The sequence below is a fragment of the Pseudoliparis swirei genome, chromosome 5 (assembly GCF_029220125.1).
Source record: "Pseudoliparis swirei isolate HS2019 ecotype Mariana Trench chromosome 5, NWPU_hadal_v1, whole genome shotgun sequence".
Lineage (NCBI taxonomy): Eukaryota > Metazoa > Chordata > Actinopteri > Perciformes > Liparidae > Pseudoliparis > Pseudoliparis swirei.
Genome location: NC_079392.1, coordinates 3,897,347 through 3,912,501, shown reverse-complemented (window position 1 = coordinate 3,912,501; position 15,155 = coordinate 3,897,347). Strand labels below are relative to the sequence as shown.

Below are 15,155 nucleotides of genomic sequence, written 5' to 3'. Positions count from 1 at the left end.
TGACATATCTGAACATAATGCTATAAAGTTGAAATACCACAGAAAGAAAAAAGGTCCAAGCAATTTCTTTCTTCCAATCTCTTGAGCGAGTTAATGACGGACATAAAAAAAAATCCATTACAACTATAAATGTTATCGGGTCAGTGAGGGCCGCCGGTGCCTCTGAGGCTCCGGGCCGGTCGGCCAATAATGAGACAAAGGGACGAATAGCAGCGCCACGTGTGAGTTCACCGCTACCGCAACGGGACGTGAACACAGGAGGCCGATTAGAGGCCGAACGGCGGTCTGCCCTCGTGTCACACGTGATGCGTTTCAGTCATGTGCCGGAAAATATTGGAATTTCCAATCTCTGAAATGGGGGGGAAAAAGGGAAAATCAATATTACTGCTATAGTGTAATACAGGTGAACGAGTAATACGGCTGCTGTGAATCAAATCCATAGATTGAGAACGATAATTGCTGGTCGACCTTATTCAGATTAAATATGGTGCTTTGAAAATTAGTTGAATAATCAATTTAAAGCAAATTTGTATGTCAATGACAGCTGAGGATCATTTGCGCATTTTAATAATAATTTGGATCATCCATTTAAGTAAAAAGCTTCTCAAATGTCATGCTTTTTTTGCCTCTGTTATTGTAATGTTAATATGTTTGGGAATTATCTGAAAAAATGGCAATTTGAAGACATCAATTTGAAAATGTAATCTTTTTTTTTCACAATTCTGAAATTATGAAAAATTATGAAAGATGAAATTTCTCAAGCAAATATTTATTTTTTATTCTTGATATTTTATTTAAGTATTTTTACAGAAATACAACCTTAAAAAGTAAGAATGCAAAATAACAATAAAACCTAAAAATAAATACAAATAAAGTAAAAATTAACCATGCATCTGGCCAAGAAGGGCCATAAGGAAACACACAAATAAAAATATTAAAGCAGGATAATAATTATAAATAAGGGGAAATATTTTTTTATTACCATTTGAACATATTCATACATACATTTCTCAAAGTTATAAACCAGATAATAAAAAAGGGAATAAACTCATGTATGAAACTGTCTCATTCAGCAGTTTCAGCATAATAAAATATCCAGTTTCATCTTTTTCACAGTCGAGTCGTCCGGTCCACCTCCTCGTCTCTGCCTGAGGACGATGCACCTCGTCTCGGGCACAGGGGGGTCGTGACTCCTCCCTCGCAGCTCACACTTTGAGCCAACAGGAGGTGAAGAAACCTCTCCGAAAGGGACCCCGCAATACTAACGCACAACACAAGGAAAAAGATGAGCCGATGGTTCTCGATCTCGACCTCTAGAGAAAACCGCATCGCGAATAGATTCTTTTGCGGCGCATCGGTGGAGGCATTAAACACACGGCACGGATCCTTGTGTCGCTCTCCCGGGGGCCCCGGTATCAAAACATTAGTCGTGTTTACGAGCGTGCGGCGGCGTCCTTCACGTGGCCTCTACAGGCGATAAAGTGAGAGCTACACGATCCACCTGGTGCAGAAATAGGAAATGTTGCCGTGAGCGCCAGCTGTCGCTTATAGGTCGACGGCCTCGGCCTTCCCACGGCGCTGCCAAATAAAGAGACTACTGTGCAGGACACCCCCCACCCCGCCCAAAAAAAACCGTTGTGGTTCTACGAAGAACCATCACCGACTGAAGAACCATTCTTTTGTTTGAGGCACCTTGATAGGTTCTTGAAAGAACTCTTAAAGGAAATGGTTGTTTAAAGAACCATTTTTGTAAGGTACTTTGAGACACCTTTATAGGTTCTTTGGAGAACTCTTTAAGGTTGTGGTTCTTTAAAAGAACCCTGGTTTGAAAGGTTCTTTGTGGAACCAGAAATAGTGCCTTAAAGAACCACTTTTTGAAGGTTCTTTGAAACGCCTTTATAGGTTCTTTGAAGAACTATTTAAGGAAATAGTTCTTTAAAGAACCCTGGTTTGAAAGGTTCTTTGTGGAACCAGATATGGTGCCTTAAAGAACCATTTTGTAAGGTTCTTTAAGGCACCTTTATAGGTTCTTTGAAGAACTCTTTAAGGTCTGTGTAGTATTTCGCCGTAGAGGGGATGAGCGTTGCTGTCTGAAAGAACACTATTTGCACAGCGTTGCGTTGTTGGTTAAACGTAGAATCAACATTTGTCAGCTGTCACGTTGGAGGCTCCGGGGGGGGCGGGGGGGGGGGGTGTCTAACATGTCAGAGGATTCGCTTTCACCGTTTCGGAACACTTCTCTCTCGCCGGATGAATGACGGGCTCTCCGAGACGTCTCAGCCTCAGACGCCACACATTAATGTTCCCGCCACGGCATCGCACACGCCACCGGAGGAAAGCAGCAATCCCGTTAGCTGTCAACAGACGGAACGCCTCGCTAACAAAAACCTGGGGGATAGGGAGAGGAAAACATGATTGTAACCCCACTGGCACTGATATTACACACACACACACACACAGTAGCTGTCAAGACCGAATCTTCATAAAGACGAGAGTAAACAGGAGGCATATTTTTCCCTATATGCGAAGATGTATGGAAATTGTGGATTCTGTCAGTCTTTAAACTAAAATGTGTAATTCATTTAAAATGTTGGTAAAAGGTTATTAGTCAGCCCTTAATGGATTTCAGAAACTCACAGGAAGTACAAATCTTCATATTTCCTCAAAGAAGAAACGTTTAAACCTAAAGTAAAGCGTCGATAAGACGAGGGCTTTATAAAATATCTGTGTGAAACTCAACACAGGGGCCTGAAAGTGTAGAAAGCAACTGGAGAGACAAACATTCCTGATTTAAAATCACTAAAAATGTTAAAATCTGATCCTTTAAATAATGCTTATCAGTGTTTTTTTATTCAACCGTTGGCCGATATCTGGTGATGAAACAAAACCCCTTATTTGCTTGCTATGTTAATATTTCAACGAAAAATGGAAGTATATACGTTTTTTTCCGCAACCCAAAGATGAAATGCATCGACGTTCACTAAATCATAAAAATATGCCCCGGAAAGATATTGCATACTCCGCCGATCGAAGGCCATACAGCCCCCCCCCCCCCTTTAATTGTGACCATCAGAAAGCATAAAACTCCCGGTGGGTAGGTGGCATCTGTCGGTGAGAGGCCGGGCCCCAGGATTGATGTACCGGAGTCTGGGAGCCGCCCGGGCCGGTGGCCCCGCAACCTCCGACACGGCCCCATCACTTTTTTTATGACTTCTTAAGGAATCTTCTTTATTTAATACAGCCCCATTTACGGGCCAACATACAAATCTTCCACCACCAACGCGAGGGCCCGGTCCGCGAGGGCCTGATCAATTTTTACACTGCTGAGTTGCCCTCTTTCGCCTCATTTTGTCATATCAAAATTCATATTATATTGGATTTTTGTTATGGGAAAATTGCAATAAAAATACGTCAGCACCCCCCCCCCCCCCGAAGATGTGCCAAGTCAAGGACTCGGCTGTTGCTAAACAGCTTTTGGAGAAAATAAAATGTGTTTCTGCAGTAAGCAGAACTGTTTAAATGTTGTTTATTTTTATGTTCCTAAGAAAATATATTGTGAAGTGCGGCATTGATTCAGAACATAACCACGTCTCGATCCGGGCTGCAGGGCCTGGATTTATGAATCCTTTGCACAACTCCTTTAATTGAATTTTCTAAATCTCTCACCACACACAAATAATCAATACCCACTGCTGAGGGAAACTTGCCTCAGAATTATTAGGGCCTTTCTTTTTCAATTTTGTAGTTATCAGCACATACAGGCGCCGCTGGGTATTTGTAATGCCGCGACTCGACCCGGAGGATTTACGCTCGCCCCGAAGCCTGATTGCTCACCGAGAAGCGACTTCTTTAGAATGCTTACTGAAACTTTTGTTAACCTTAAAGGACGGTCGTAAGCGCTTCTTTACACTCTTCTTATGACTGCGAGTGGAAGAAGAAGGATAGTTTAAAATATACTGCATCCAGTGTCAGAAACACACCGGGGGAAAAGGCAAAGCTGCCCCTAAGAAATATCATTTTGCCCCCGATATCACGAGGAGAGGGGCAAAAAATGCCCCCCAGAATCCTCTCATATTTGAATGAACTTGTCAAAAATATTGTAGCCTGTGAGACCCGGTCAGGTTGCCATATCATGTTTTGATTTTCTCCGTCTTATTATTGCCTAATAGTCTTATTATTGTCATTTTTATGACAATTTCTCACATCCTGTAAGCTTGAATGAGAATATTTATTATTTTTGAACAAAAGTAAAAAGATATTTCACAAGTTTCAAAAAGTGCCCCCAATTTATTTTAAAATGCCCCTGGATTTCAGTCAGTGGGGGCAAAAATTGCCCCTTAAAAAAGATGTAAATGTCCTTCCCTGACTGCGTCGCAGTGTAAGACGGAAAAGGGGATGACAAAGCAGGAAGTGGGGGAGTGGAAGGGAAGAAAGACATAGAAAGGGAAGCAGGATTGGAGGATTGACCTTCAAGGTTTTAAATGTCCTCGTGGATTTACTCAGCTGCCTCGGCAGGGTGGAGGTGCTCGGGGGGGGGGGAGCTTGGCACCAGTAGCGGACTGGGGGGGGGAAAGAAAGTAGTCCGGGAGTTCCTGTCGGAGCGACCCACTCGATACGTGGCGCCGCCCGCTCAATGCATCGCACGTATCGACCAGTCAGGGGCCAAATACGGAAAAATAGCCACACACTTCATTATTTTGTATGATTACAAAGAAATTACTTTTTTTTTCTTTCTTCCTTGCGACGCCGTGTTCCCGAGACCGCTAGCGCAGCGGCACCAATGGCGTGTCGTCTGCCATCACGAGGTGGCAAAATAAGTCCTTTGCTTTATTGAAGTGGCCATTATTAAACTTATTGAACTCGACTGTTTAACACGTGTTTGTGATTTACTCGTCGCCTCTATGATGCGTTATTTTTGTACTAAAATGGCACAAAACAAGCTAGCTGGTTAACTTAAGCGTGATTTGACATCAGTTATTAGAAATGATAAGAATGCCCTCTTTACAACTACCAAAGTAAGTAATAAGAACCATTAAAAATAAGTAATAAGAGCCTTAATAATTTCGCTCAATGAGTTCAGCGCTGACCAGCTTTCAACTTCTTTTTTTAAATACCATGACGCCACGTCAACACGGCTCAGGTGAATTTAAATAATATTGCAGTCTCTAAAAACATGCGCCAATGTAGCTCTGCACTGTAAAAATCCAATTAGTTAACCTTACTTTAAAAAAGCATGCAAACCGATTGCCTTAAAAAAATCAAGTAAAGTAAACTCGTTGCAAGTAAAGTTGAGTATGTATTGTAAGTTGTACTAACTTTAGTGTAGTATACTTACACTTGAGTTTCAGTAACTAAAACAAATGAGTAAGGAGTACTTACAACTTTACTCAAGCTGTACTTTTGATGAGTACAGCCTACTTAAAATGACTATTTCAAACAACTAAATAATTTAAGTTGGGCGAACTAATGCTACATGTTCTGCAACTTAAAATATATCAGTTATGTTCACTTGAACAGTGTCATTTACTACATGCAAACCGATTGCCTTAAAAACAACCAAGTTTACTTTACTTGTGTAAATTTAGTGCTTCAAACGTCCTTCATACAATAATGAAAAACAGGTTATATTCTATTAAAGAATCACATGGAAAGACTTCAAGGGGGATAGAGAGAATATTTATGCTCCAACACACAGTGTGCGGATTCCATCGATGTCAAGGCGAGGGAACAAGCGGTACATAATGTCCTCCTGTCCTCATGAAGCCCTTCCCAAAGTACACATCCCTCCCTTGTCTTCAGCACATGGACCCAAAGGCCAGTGTAACAGTTTAGCTCCACGTCTTCCTTTTTGTAGTAGTTGTTTTCATCCTGTCACTAACTATCATGTCAGTCCAGATCCTGCTTCCCATCTCGTCAGTCCAACTCCCCTCACCTGCCTCTGATCACCTCGTTAGTCCCTCATTCCCTTCACCTGGTCCTCACGCCCTTCTCACCTGCAGCCCCTCCCCTCATTAGTCCCTCACTATTTAGCTCCCTCACTTCCACTTGTCCTCTGCCAGATTGTCTTGTGTTTTCGTGCCAAGTTCTCCAGCGTTATTAGAGTATATTCCTGACCTGCCTGTTCTGACCCTGCCTGCCTGCCCTGACCTCTGATTCTCTGCCCCGCCCCTTTTTGGACTTGTTTGCTTCTTGGACTGATCTCCCGGTTTTGACCCAGCCTGTTTTCAACCAAAGACCGTCATCTTTGTTACTCCTGTCTGAGTCGTGCTAGTGGGTCCACGCTAATAGCACCGTGACAGCCAGAGCAGTGGATCTAAACAAACATTTACATTTATACACCGGAGCTGGATCATGTGTCCAGATAATCATCGACATCATCTGTCTGGATTTCATGACCCCAGAGGATATAGGCTAGACCTCTTTGAATAACAGTTTGTTTTCTTAAAATGTGTGTCTCAATGCACACAGAGGGCCGATTCTCTGCCGCATCTATCCGGCCCCGACGCTGTGAAGTCTGTTGTTGGAAGGAGGCCGATGCAAAACTGATAAATTTCACGGATCCACCATGTGACAAAAAATGTGACATTCCTGGGGTGTGGATCCACAATGCATCACGTATGTTCAGCTCCCTTGCTGGAACTAATTAAAAATAATTTAACCTTATCGGAAAACAAAAACAAGCTCGCCTTCCCGGACAATACCCCCTATTCATTTTTTTTTCCTACAAGTCGCCATTGTACGATTCGGATCACAAGAATCGTTCCGCCGCGGGCGTAATATGTGCCTAAAATAATCAAATTAATTATATCCGTGGATAATCCACTCATTGACTTGTTTGTGTAACCATAACAAAATGTTGTTTTTTTTAGGGGTCTTCAGGTACCCCTAGAGGGCCTTCACGTACCCCTAGAGGGCCTTCATGTACCCCTAGAGGGCCTTCAGGTACCCCTAGAGGGCCTTCACGTACCCCTAGAGGGCCTTTACGTACCCCTAGAGGGCCTTCATGTACCCCTAGAGGGCCTTCATGTACCCCTAGAGGGCCTTCATGTACCCCTAGAGGGCCTTCATGTACCCCTAGAGGGCCTTTATGTACCCCTAGATGGTCTTCACGTACCCCTAGATGGTCTTCACGTACCCCTAGAGGGCCTTCACGTACCCCTAGAGGGCCTTTATGTACCCCTAGAGGGTCTTCACGTACCCCTAGAGGGCCTTTATGTACCCCTAGAGGGTCTTCACGTACCCCTAGAGGGCCTTCACGTACCCCTAGAGGGTCTTCATGTACCCCTAGAGGGCCTTCAGGTACCCCTAGAGGGTCTTCAGGTACCCCTAGAGGGCCTTCACGTACCCCTAGAGGGCCTTTATGTACCCCTAGAGGGCCTTCATGTACCCCTAGAGGGTCTTCACGTACCCCTAGAGGGCCTTCACGTACCCCCCCATTTGAGAACCACTGCCATCGTCTGTATCCCTGCCCTGACCTTTGCCCCTGTTTTGAACTGACCTCCCTGTTGCGACCCGGCCTGTACTCAGTGAAAGACGCTCATCGTTGATACCCTTGTCTCAGAGTTGTGCTTTTTTCTTTAATTCAATTCAGATTATTTTATGTATTCCAATATCACAAATTACACATTTGCCTCAGAGGGCTTTACAACTCGTACACGTACGACATCCTTGACCTTTGACCTCTCACATCAGATCAGGGAAAACGCCCCGAAGAAATAGAAAAACAAATTTAAAGAGGGGAGAAAAAAGTGAAGAACCCTTCAGGAGAGCAACAGAGGAGGATCCCTCTCCAGGATGGACAGAATAATAGACGTCATGTGACCTGAATGAAATAGTCTCACGTAAAATGTGTTCTTTCTATTTTGATGCCGTAAATTAATGCAAACGGATCATAAATCATAGTGTCGTGCGTCTTTACATCCATTTGAGTGAGTGTAAAAAGCAGCGAATAATTCGAGCTCAGTACTTCTGACTGTCTTTATAACATTGTTATAACATATTCAACGTTGTACTCGATGCCCTCGAGTCGGTATAGACGGATCCAAGAGAGAAACATCCTTGTTCACTGCTGCCATCTGCTGCCTAATTACAATATATAAAAAGGAAAACCACGAGAGGCGGGGAAAGGAGAAGCAGGATGGCTGGAAGTGAATGAAAACACACAGCTGTGTTCTGAGAAGGAAACGCCACGTCAGAAGTGAATATTCAGTGTGTAATAAAAACCATCGTTTCTCAATCCGGGGATATGAACGAGACGGAGACATTTCCGCCTATTGTAAAAAGATTTAAGACCAACGAAAAAGTCTTTTACTCATGAATATTTTCCTCCAGCTCTTTTCCTGGACTTGATGAATGCATCCACTGCCAGTACGAGAGAGAGAGAGAGAAAGAATGAGTCAGAATGATGTTGTATTATAATTCTGACAGTGTGGATCTATTGAATAAATAATAAAATATATTTCTAATATGACTACACACAATTACTTACATTGGCTGCAGCCTGAATGAGCCTATAGGAGATACAACCCAGGACTTACAAAACAATTATAAATATGTCATGCCGATCTTGAATTTGGGCTATTTTTTTATTTAAATTTTTCTTTATTTAACCAGAAAATGCCTCGAGATAAAAAAAAATTAGAGGTAGCACATGACAAAGTTTCAGACAATAAAACATAAAACAGTGACAGACAATATTTTATTTATTTATTTGGGACTACAGATGAAAAATAGCCTCTTGGCTAACTCTGGCACATTTACTGCAATGTTTTTATCAATGTGCACTGTCCCTTATTAAATAAACCATTAAAAAAAAATAAAGATTTTTTTTAGATCAGAGCATGAATAAAACCAAAACTAAGACTCCAGTCATCACCCAGTTCACACAGGTGCACACACCTCCGTGAAAGAAAACATCTACAACCAGATGAACCTCCCTCCAACTCTTTTAATCTATTTTTAACAACACCTAAAACACCTTTTGATTGTATTCTTGCATTTCATTGATGTGTAGGTATATATCTGTTTGTATTCTTGCATATTTTGGGCTCCTATTAAACTTATTTCAAAATGTACAATAAATTACAACACATGCTTTTCCCCTCAAATGACCCGACGATGACATCACCAAGTGAGTGTTATGAATGTACTGCGTGTAACTTATTAGTGACAGCACTATAAAATTAAAAAACTAATGCTTGTCTTGATGGATGGGCCTAGACACCAACTGTCTGCCTCGACTAAGGAAATGGTTCTTGTGTTAAGTGACTCTTATACAACTATTTTTAGTGCTATGTAAATCACTGATAATTTGGGCCAGTGATGGATCTTCGTCATTCCGCGTCTCCTGTCATTAAACTCAGATATGTCACTGTGACCATCAGGAAAGTGTGGGATATTGAAATATAGCAACTCATAAAAAGGAGTTCCCCATAACCCTTTAACTCTATGTGCTCTATACTTTCTCTGTGTATTGACAGTTAGTGGTGAACAAAAAAACAATTTCTTGCAGCCTACAATATTACTAATTGGTGAAGTCAGTCAGTTAAGATATACAGCTGGTTATTTTAAGCAATCTGAACAGACTGAAGAGACTACTTAGACAAATTAACCTAATGCATCAAAGTTAATACTGTGTATAGATTATTATATACATAGTCATAGTATATACGTCTTTTTTTCAGGGAAGCCTCTAGATGCCACGCTGAAAGCATCATGAGTTACCATACAATTAAGGCGACATGATAACAGATAACAAAAGACACTTTGGTTGTCTTTAGTTATCAAAGTTATGAATCTGGCACTTTTGCTACACTCAAAACAGTTCGAGTAAAACAAGCTCTTATCTAAAGTTCCTAACGTCACAGTAACGCGACGACGACTCAACTTAACAGTCTGGGTCACAAATAAAAACATTATATATACACTACCGTTCAAAAGTTTGGGGTCATCCAGACAATTTCGTGTCTTCCATGAAAACTCACTTTTATTTATCAAATGAATTGAAAATTGAATAGAAAATATAGTCAAGACATTGACAAGGTTAGAAATAATGATTAATATTTGAAGTATTAATTTTGTTCTTCAAACTTCAAGCTCAAAGGAAGGCCAGTTGTATAGCTTATATCACCAGCATAACTGTTTTCAGCTGTGCTAACATAATTGCACAAGGGTTTTCTAATCAGACATTAGTCTTCTAAGGCGATTAGCAAACACAATGTACCATTAGAACACTGGAGTGATAGTTGATGGAAATGGGCCTCTATACACCTCTGGAGATATTTCATTAGAAACCAGACGTTTCCACCTAGAATAGTCATTTACCACATTAACAATGTATAGTGTGTATTTCTGATTAATGTTATCTTTATTGAAAAAACAGTGCTTTTCTTTGAAAAATAAAGACATTTCTAAGTGACCCCAAACTTTTGAACGGTAGTGTAATATAATAACTGTCCATTTATTTAATAACCTCAAATCGTCTAATACGGCATTACATGCAGGAACGGAAAAGACGAGACGTTGTTTCTTCCGGGGCGTCTTTCGTGAACACCGAGGAGTTCTTTTTGGTTACCTAGCAACAAGGACGGGAAGGTAGCACCGTTGTTTGGTAAACGTGAATCTGGCTCAATAAAACATTACGGTGTGATTAAAAAAAGAGTAAAAAACAACCGTATTTGTCCGTCGTCTGGTTGCATAAGCGGAACAGCGCTAAGCTACATTAGCTCGCTGCTAATTAGCTCGTTCCTAAAATGTCTTTTCTCGAGTCCCCTCGTCCTTCTGACGAAGAGGAGGCTTTCTACGTGCAGTGTCGAGCCGCATACCTCGCCGTGTTCAAGTCGAGTTTGACCAATATTTCTTCGAAACAGCAGCTGTGTCACGGTAAGCTTCATTAAAAAAACGCTTATCTGAGCTAACTGACGTTAATAAATAAATAAAAACAGCTTGCTTGTTATACCACTGTTAGCATACAACGTGTAACTAGCTATACACCAAAAACACTTCATATTCGATAGATATGTTTTTACTTTTTTTCTATAACGTATATAAATATATGGTTCACATGTTAACGTGCTGGAGAGTGAATGACGTCATCTGGAAACAAAATATCTGTGTATAATGACTGATGTTACTGGGTTATGGCCATTGTCTTTTTTAGTCGTTTTTACAATATAAACCCAATAATGTTATATAATTATTGTAACCGAGCGTTCTGGATTCGTGTGTGAGGAGCACTCGGGTATATCGTTCAGACCACGGCGTCCCACTTTATATATTTGTCCCTCCAAGTCCCGTTACTTTTCCCCTCTACGGCAACTCCGAAGGGACATAGCATCTCCAATACCAAAACACACGAGACAGTCTGATACAGTATTATGAACCCACAGCTGGCCACTGATCCAGGATCACTCACAACAGGTATCAGCTGATGCCATCTGTATTTGGTGCTCTAATTTCCAGCTTATCTGTTTGCAAATATTAAAGATTTTTAGGGTGTATTTCCCCTTTAAACTCATCCTGTATCGTTGTGATGGAGTGCATGTTAAAGGGGAGCATTTTATGATATTTTTTACATTTTTCAATAATGTACATATCATTTAAAAAGGTTTGAAAACAGTCAGACAGTTGTTGGTTTGTCATTCGCCATTACTACTCGTAGTTTCAATGTTCCTTCCCATTTATCCCATTAAGCTCTTCAGCAGGCGGGGAGAAATCCAGCCCATGCGACTCTCAATAAATACTGGACGCCGAGAACATCCAAACTGAACTTTGACGACTTCTGCGAGATTCTTAAAAATGAGAAGAAAACGGAGGAAAGTGAGCTAATGAGAGCCTTCAAAAAGATGGATTTGAACAGCGACGGCTTCGTGTCGCACGGAGAACTGGAGAAGGCCCTTACCACCGTGAGTATGGCCTCACATTGACGTCCGAAACTCATTGTTTATGTTTAGGCTTTGGTTAAACTTGTTACTTTTGATTTAATAGAGTCACCCTGTAAATCCTGAGCCGAGGGGACCAACTAATGTTGTATTAGAGATGTAAACTGCCGACACATAAAATCACTGATTGGCTCGTCCTCAAATGACATTTTTTGTTGTGGTGTTTATATGTTTATGTCTATAATGTGTCGGTTCTTTTAGAGAGGAGAGAAAATGACGACTGAAGAGGTGAATGCAATTTTCTCATTGGCTGACGTCAACAAAGATGGAAAACTGGACTATGCAGAAGTAAGTTTTAAATAGGTATGACGTGACCTCTGACGCTATTATCACTTTGCTGTACGACCCACACCTGTCAGGTTCACCTTTGTGTCCAAGCCAATACAAATGTGTATTTTAAATACACTTTGAGTATCGGTTATTTAAATGGCTCATGTGATAACAGTTTAAGACTAGAATGGGCACTCGGTAGAGCGCATACCTTCGCATATCACAAGATTGGGCATTGAATTATGAACATTTTGGCATTAGTTGCATGCCAATTGGATAAAAATGGACCGCGCTATGGTAAAAAGAAGATGTTGACCTTTTCATGACCTTGACCTTTGACCCGATCGATCCCAAAATCTAATCAAATGGTCCCCGGATAACAACCAATCATCCCATCAAATTGCATGCGATTCGGTTGAATACTTTTTGAGTTATGCGAGTAACACGCATACAAATAAATAAATAAATACACGGCGATCAAAACATAACCTTCCGCCTTTTCAATGCAAAGGTAATAATCGCAGCAAACACTTTTGCAACTCCATCTCCATCCCTTATTGTTGCTACTGGCAACCAATACTAGACATAGGCTTCTGAACCAGTTGAAGGGTGAAGTACATTTCCTCATGTCTCATTTGTTAAAAACTGGGTTTTTTTTAGTTGAAGGAGAATCATCGATCAGAAAATTCAATTGTGCACAAAGCAAACCACCCTGTGACCTCCTATGATTTTCTCCATGAATGTCTTTATTTAGTGTTCCATCCAAGATGGAAGCATCTCTGACCCTCTGTCCTGCCGGCTGTCAGTTCTGCAGATTGCTGGCGTCCACAGCGGAGCGGTGCCAGGCGGCTGCGCTGGACAGGCTGGAGGCAAACGCCAAGCTGAAGAGACAGAACTTTGGCAGTCAGTCATACAGCCCTCCAAAGAGCTCGGCGTCATCATCAGCGGCAGCAGCAGCGTCGTCATCATCGGCATCTTCATCATCGGCGGCAGCAGCAGCATCGTCATCATCGGCATCTTCATCATCGGCGGCAGCAGCGACTCTCCCTCAACCTCCAGAAACGCTCCGGGCAGAATCAGACGCCACGCTCAAGAAAGGTGAAACACGTAGAGATAGAATAATCTCATTTAAAAGAGAATTTTATCAGTCAAGTTGGAAAATATATGGGATTTCCTTTGCGATACATTTTATTTACTGAAAGTCAAAGACACGAAGAGTGATTTCACGGCGAAAGATGTTCAGCCTTTTCTCTGTAATTTCTCACCCTTAAGAGTAAAAACACATCTAACTTCTAACTATATCTTATAAAATAATTCCCACCGTGATCTGAATATGAATAACACAGAATACAAATAAATAGTCAGGAAAGAACAAAAAACTAAAATGATAACCTTCAATGACTTATTGTCTTTGCGAAGCGTTATGGTCTGTTTTACTTTAAGTGGACCATAATGTACAAAATGATGACATCATGCTGTATTGAAGAAGATTTGAATCTATAGATTGAGCCAAAAACTCATGTTTACAATGTTTACTGAGGGAATAGATCAAGAGAGAAGTAGTCATTTATATAGACTTCTATACAACCAGAGCAGTCGCCCCCTGGTGTTCAAGAGAGAGAATGCAGCTTTAACCCATGAAGCATATACTTCTTTACAACCAGAACAGTCGCCCCCTGGTGGTCAGGAGAGAGAATGCAGCGTTAACACATGAACCAAAGACCTCTATACAACCAGAGCAGTCGCCCCCTGGTGGTCAGGAGAGAGAATGCAGCTTTAACCCATAAAGCATATACTTCTATACAAGCAGAGGAGTCGCCCCCTAGTGGTCAAGAGAGAGAATGCAGCTTTAACACATGAAGCATATTCTTCTATACTTTTAGAGCAGTCGCCCCCTGGTGGTCAGGCGAGAGAATGCAGCTTTAACACATGAAGCATATTCTTCTATACAACCAGAGGAATCTCGTAGTTACTGTCCCATAACTTCTATTCTCTAGCGTCCAGCTATGGTGAAAATATATATTGAGCAGTCTTTATTTTTCATACTAATATCTTATTTGTGTATGAGTCCAGAAGATCATGGCAACGTGTGCGCCTGCGATCTACAGGTGGAGCGTAGCCTCCATGTGCCGACTGCACACCACGTATCCTTCATATTCCAATATACTGTTGCACACCCCGTCATACACACTGCTTGCCCCAATACGCCTCGCCGATTACTTCTGATGAATAAATAACAGCTCCGTTATTGATCGATTTTTTACCCCCCCCCCCCCCCCCCCTGTGACAAATCACCTCATTAGGACAGTCCATTCATCATAATAGCCACACAATTAGGCCAGCTTGTTTGGAGGGAGGAGACTGTAAAGCGTTGTGATTTGGGTAATCACTTCTGTCGTTAAGAGATTGACAAAAACTCCATCCACGCTGGGGGGAAAATGCTGCCTTTCAAACCACGGCGTTGGAGTTGGAACATCTATATATTCATTGCTTAAGCAAACGAGTTCTGGCATCACGTCGAGCTTCAGCCGCCTTCCGCGTTTCTGTGTGAAAAAAGACAAAACCTTTAGCCGGTTTACGGCGGCTGTAAAAAAAAAAAATCCATTTTTTTTTTTTGCACTTTAGAACCAGGAAAGAGAAGAACGGAGAGATCCCGGATGAGCGAGCCACGGACGGGCCCTCGGTGGGAAGATAGATGGGGTTGATTTAGGTGGTCAGTCCATGTTCATGTTATTGATTTGGAGGATTCCACCACTTCTCACTGGGGAGACGATGAGGGATTAGACGGCGGTCGGGGGGGAGGGGCGCGGTCGACCACCGCTGCAAAAACAAATGAGCTCCCACATAGTTGTCGGGATTATCACATTATTGTGCCTCTCCCTCCTATCGATTTATACCTGCTACATTTGAACAAGACTCCGACGCGGTCGCACGCGTTGAATCGGT

General features: G+C 41.8%; 1 protein-coding gene across 1 annotated transcript in view; it reads left to right on the top strand.

The window, feature by feature from the left end:
• Nucleotides 1–10,543: 10,543 nt before the first annotated feature.
• efcab7 (EF-hand calcium binding domain 7) overlaps nucleotides 10,544–15,155 on the top strand; it is a 19,005-nt gene continuing 14,393 nt past the window's right edge. Inside the window, exons 1-4 of the mRNA XM_056415187.1 lie at nucleotides 10,544–10,881; nucleotides 11,692–11,903; nucleotides 12,141–12,227; nucleotides 13,016–13,307. Of these exons, the coding sequence (XP_056271162.1) occupies nucleotides 10,752–10,881; nucleotides 11,692–11,903; nucleotides 12,141–12,227; nucleotides 13,016–13,307 (721 nt within the window). The 5' untranslated portion in view covers nucleotides 10,544–10,751. The remainder of the gene's footprint in view (nucleotides 10,882–11,691; nucleotides 11,904–12,140; nucleotides 12,228–13,015; nucleotides 13,308–15,155) is intronic.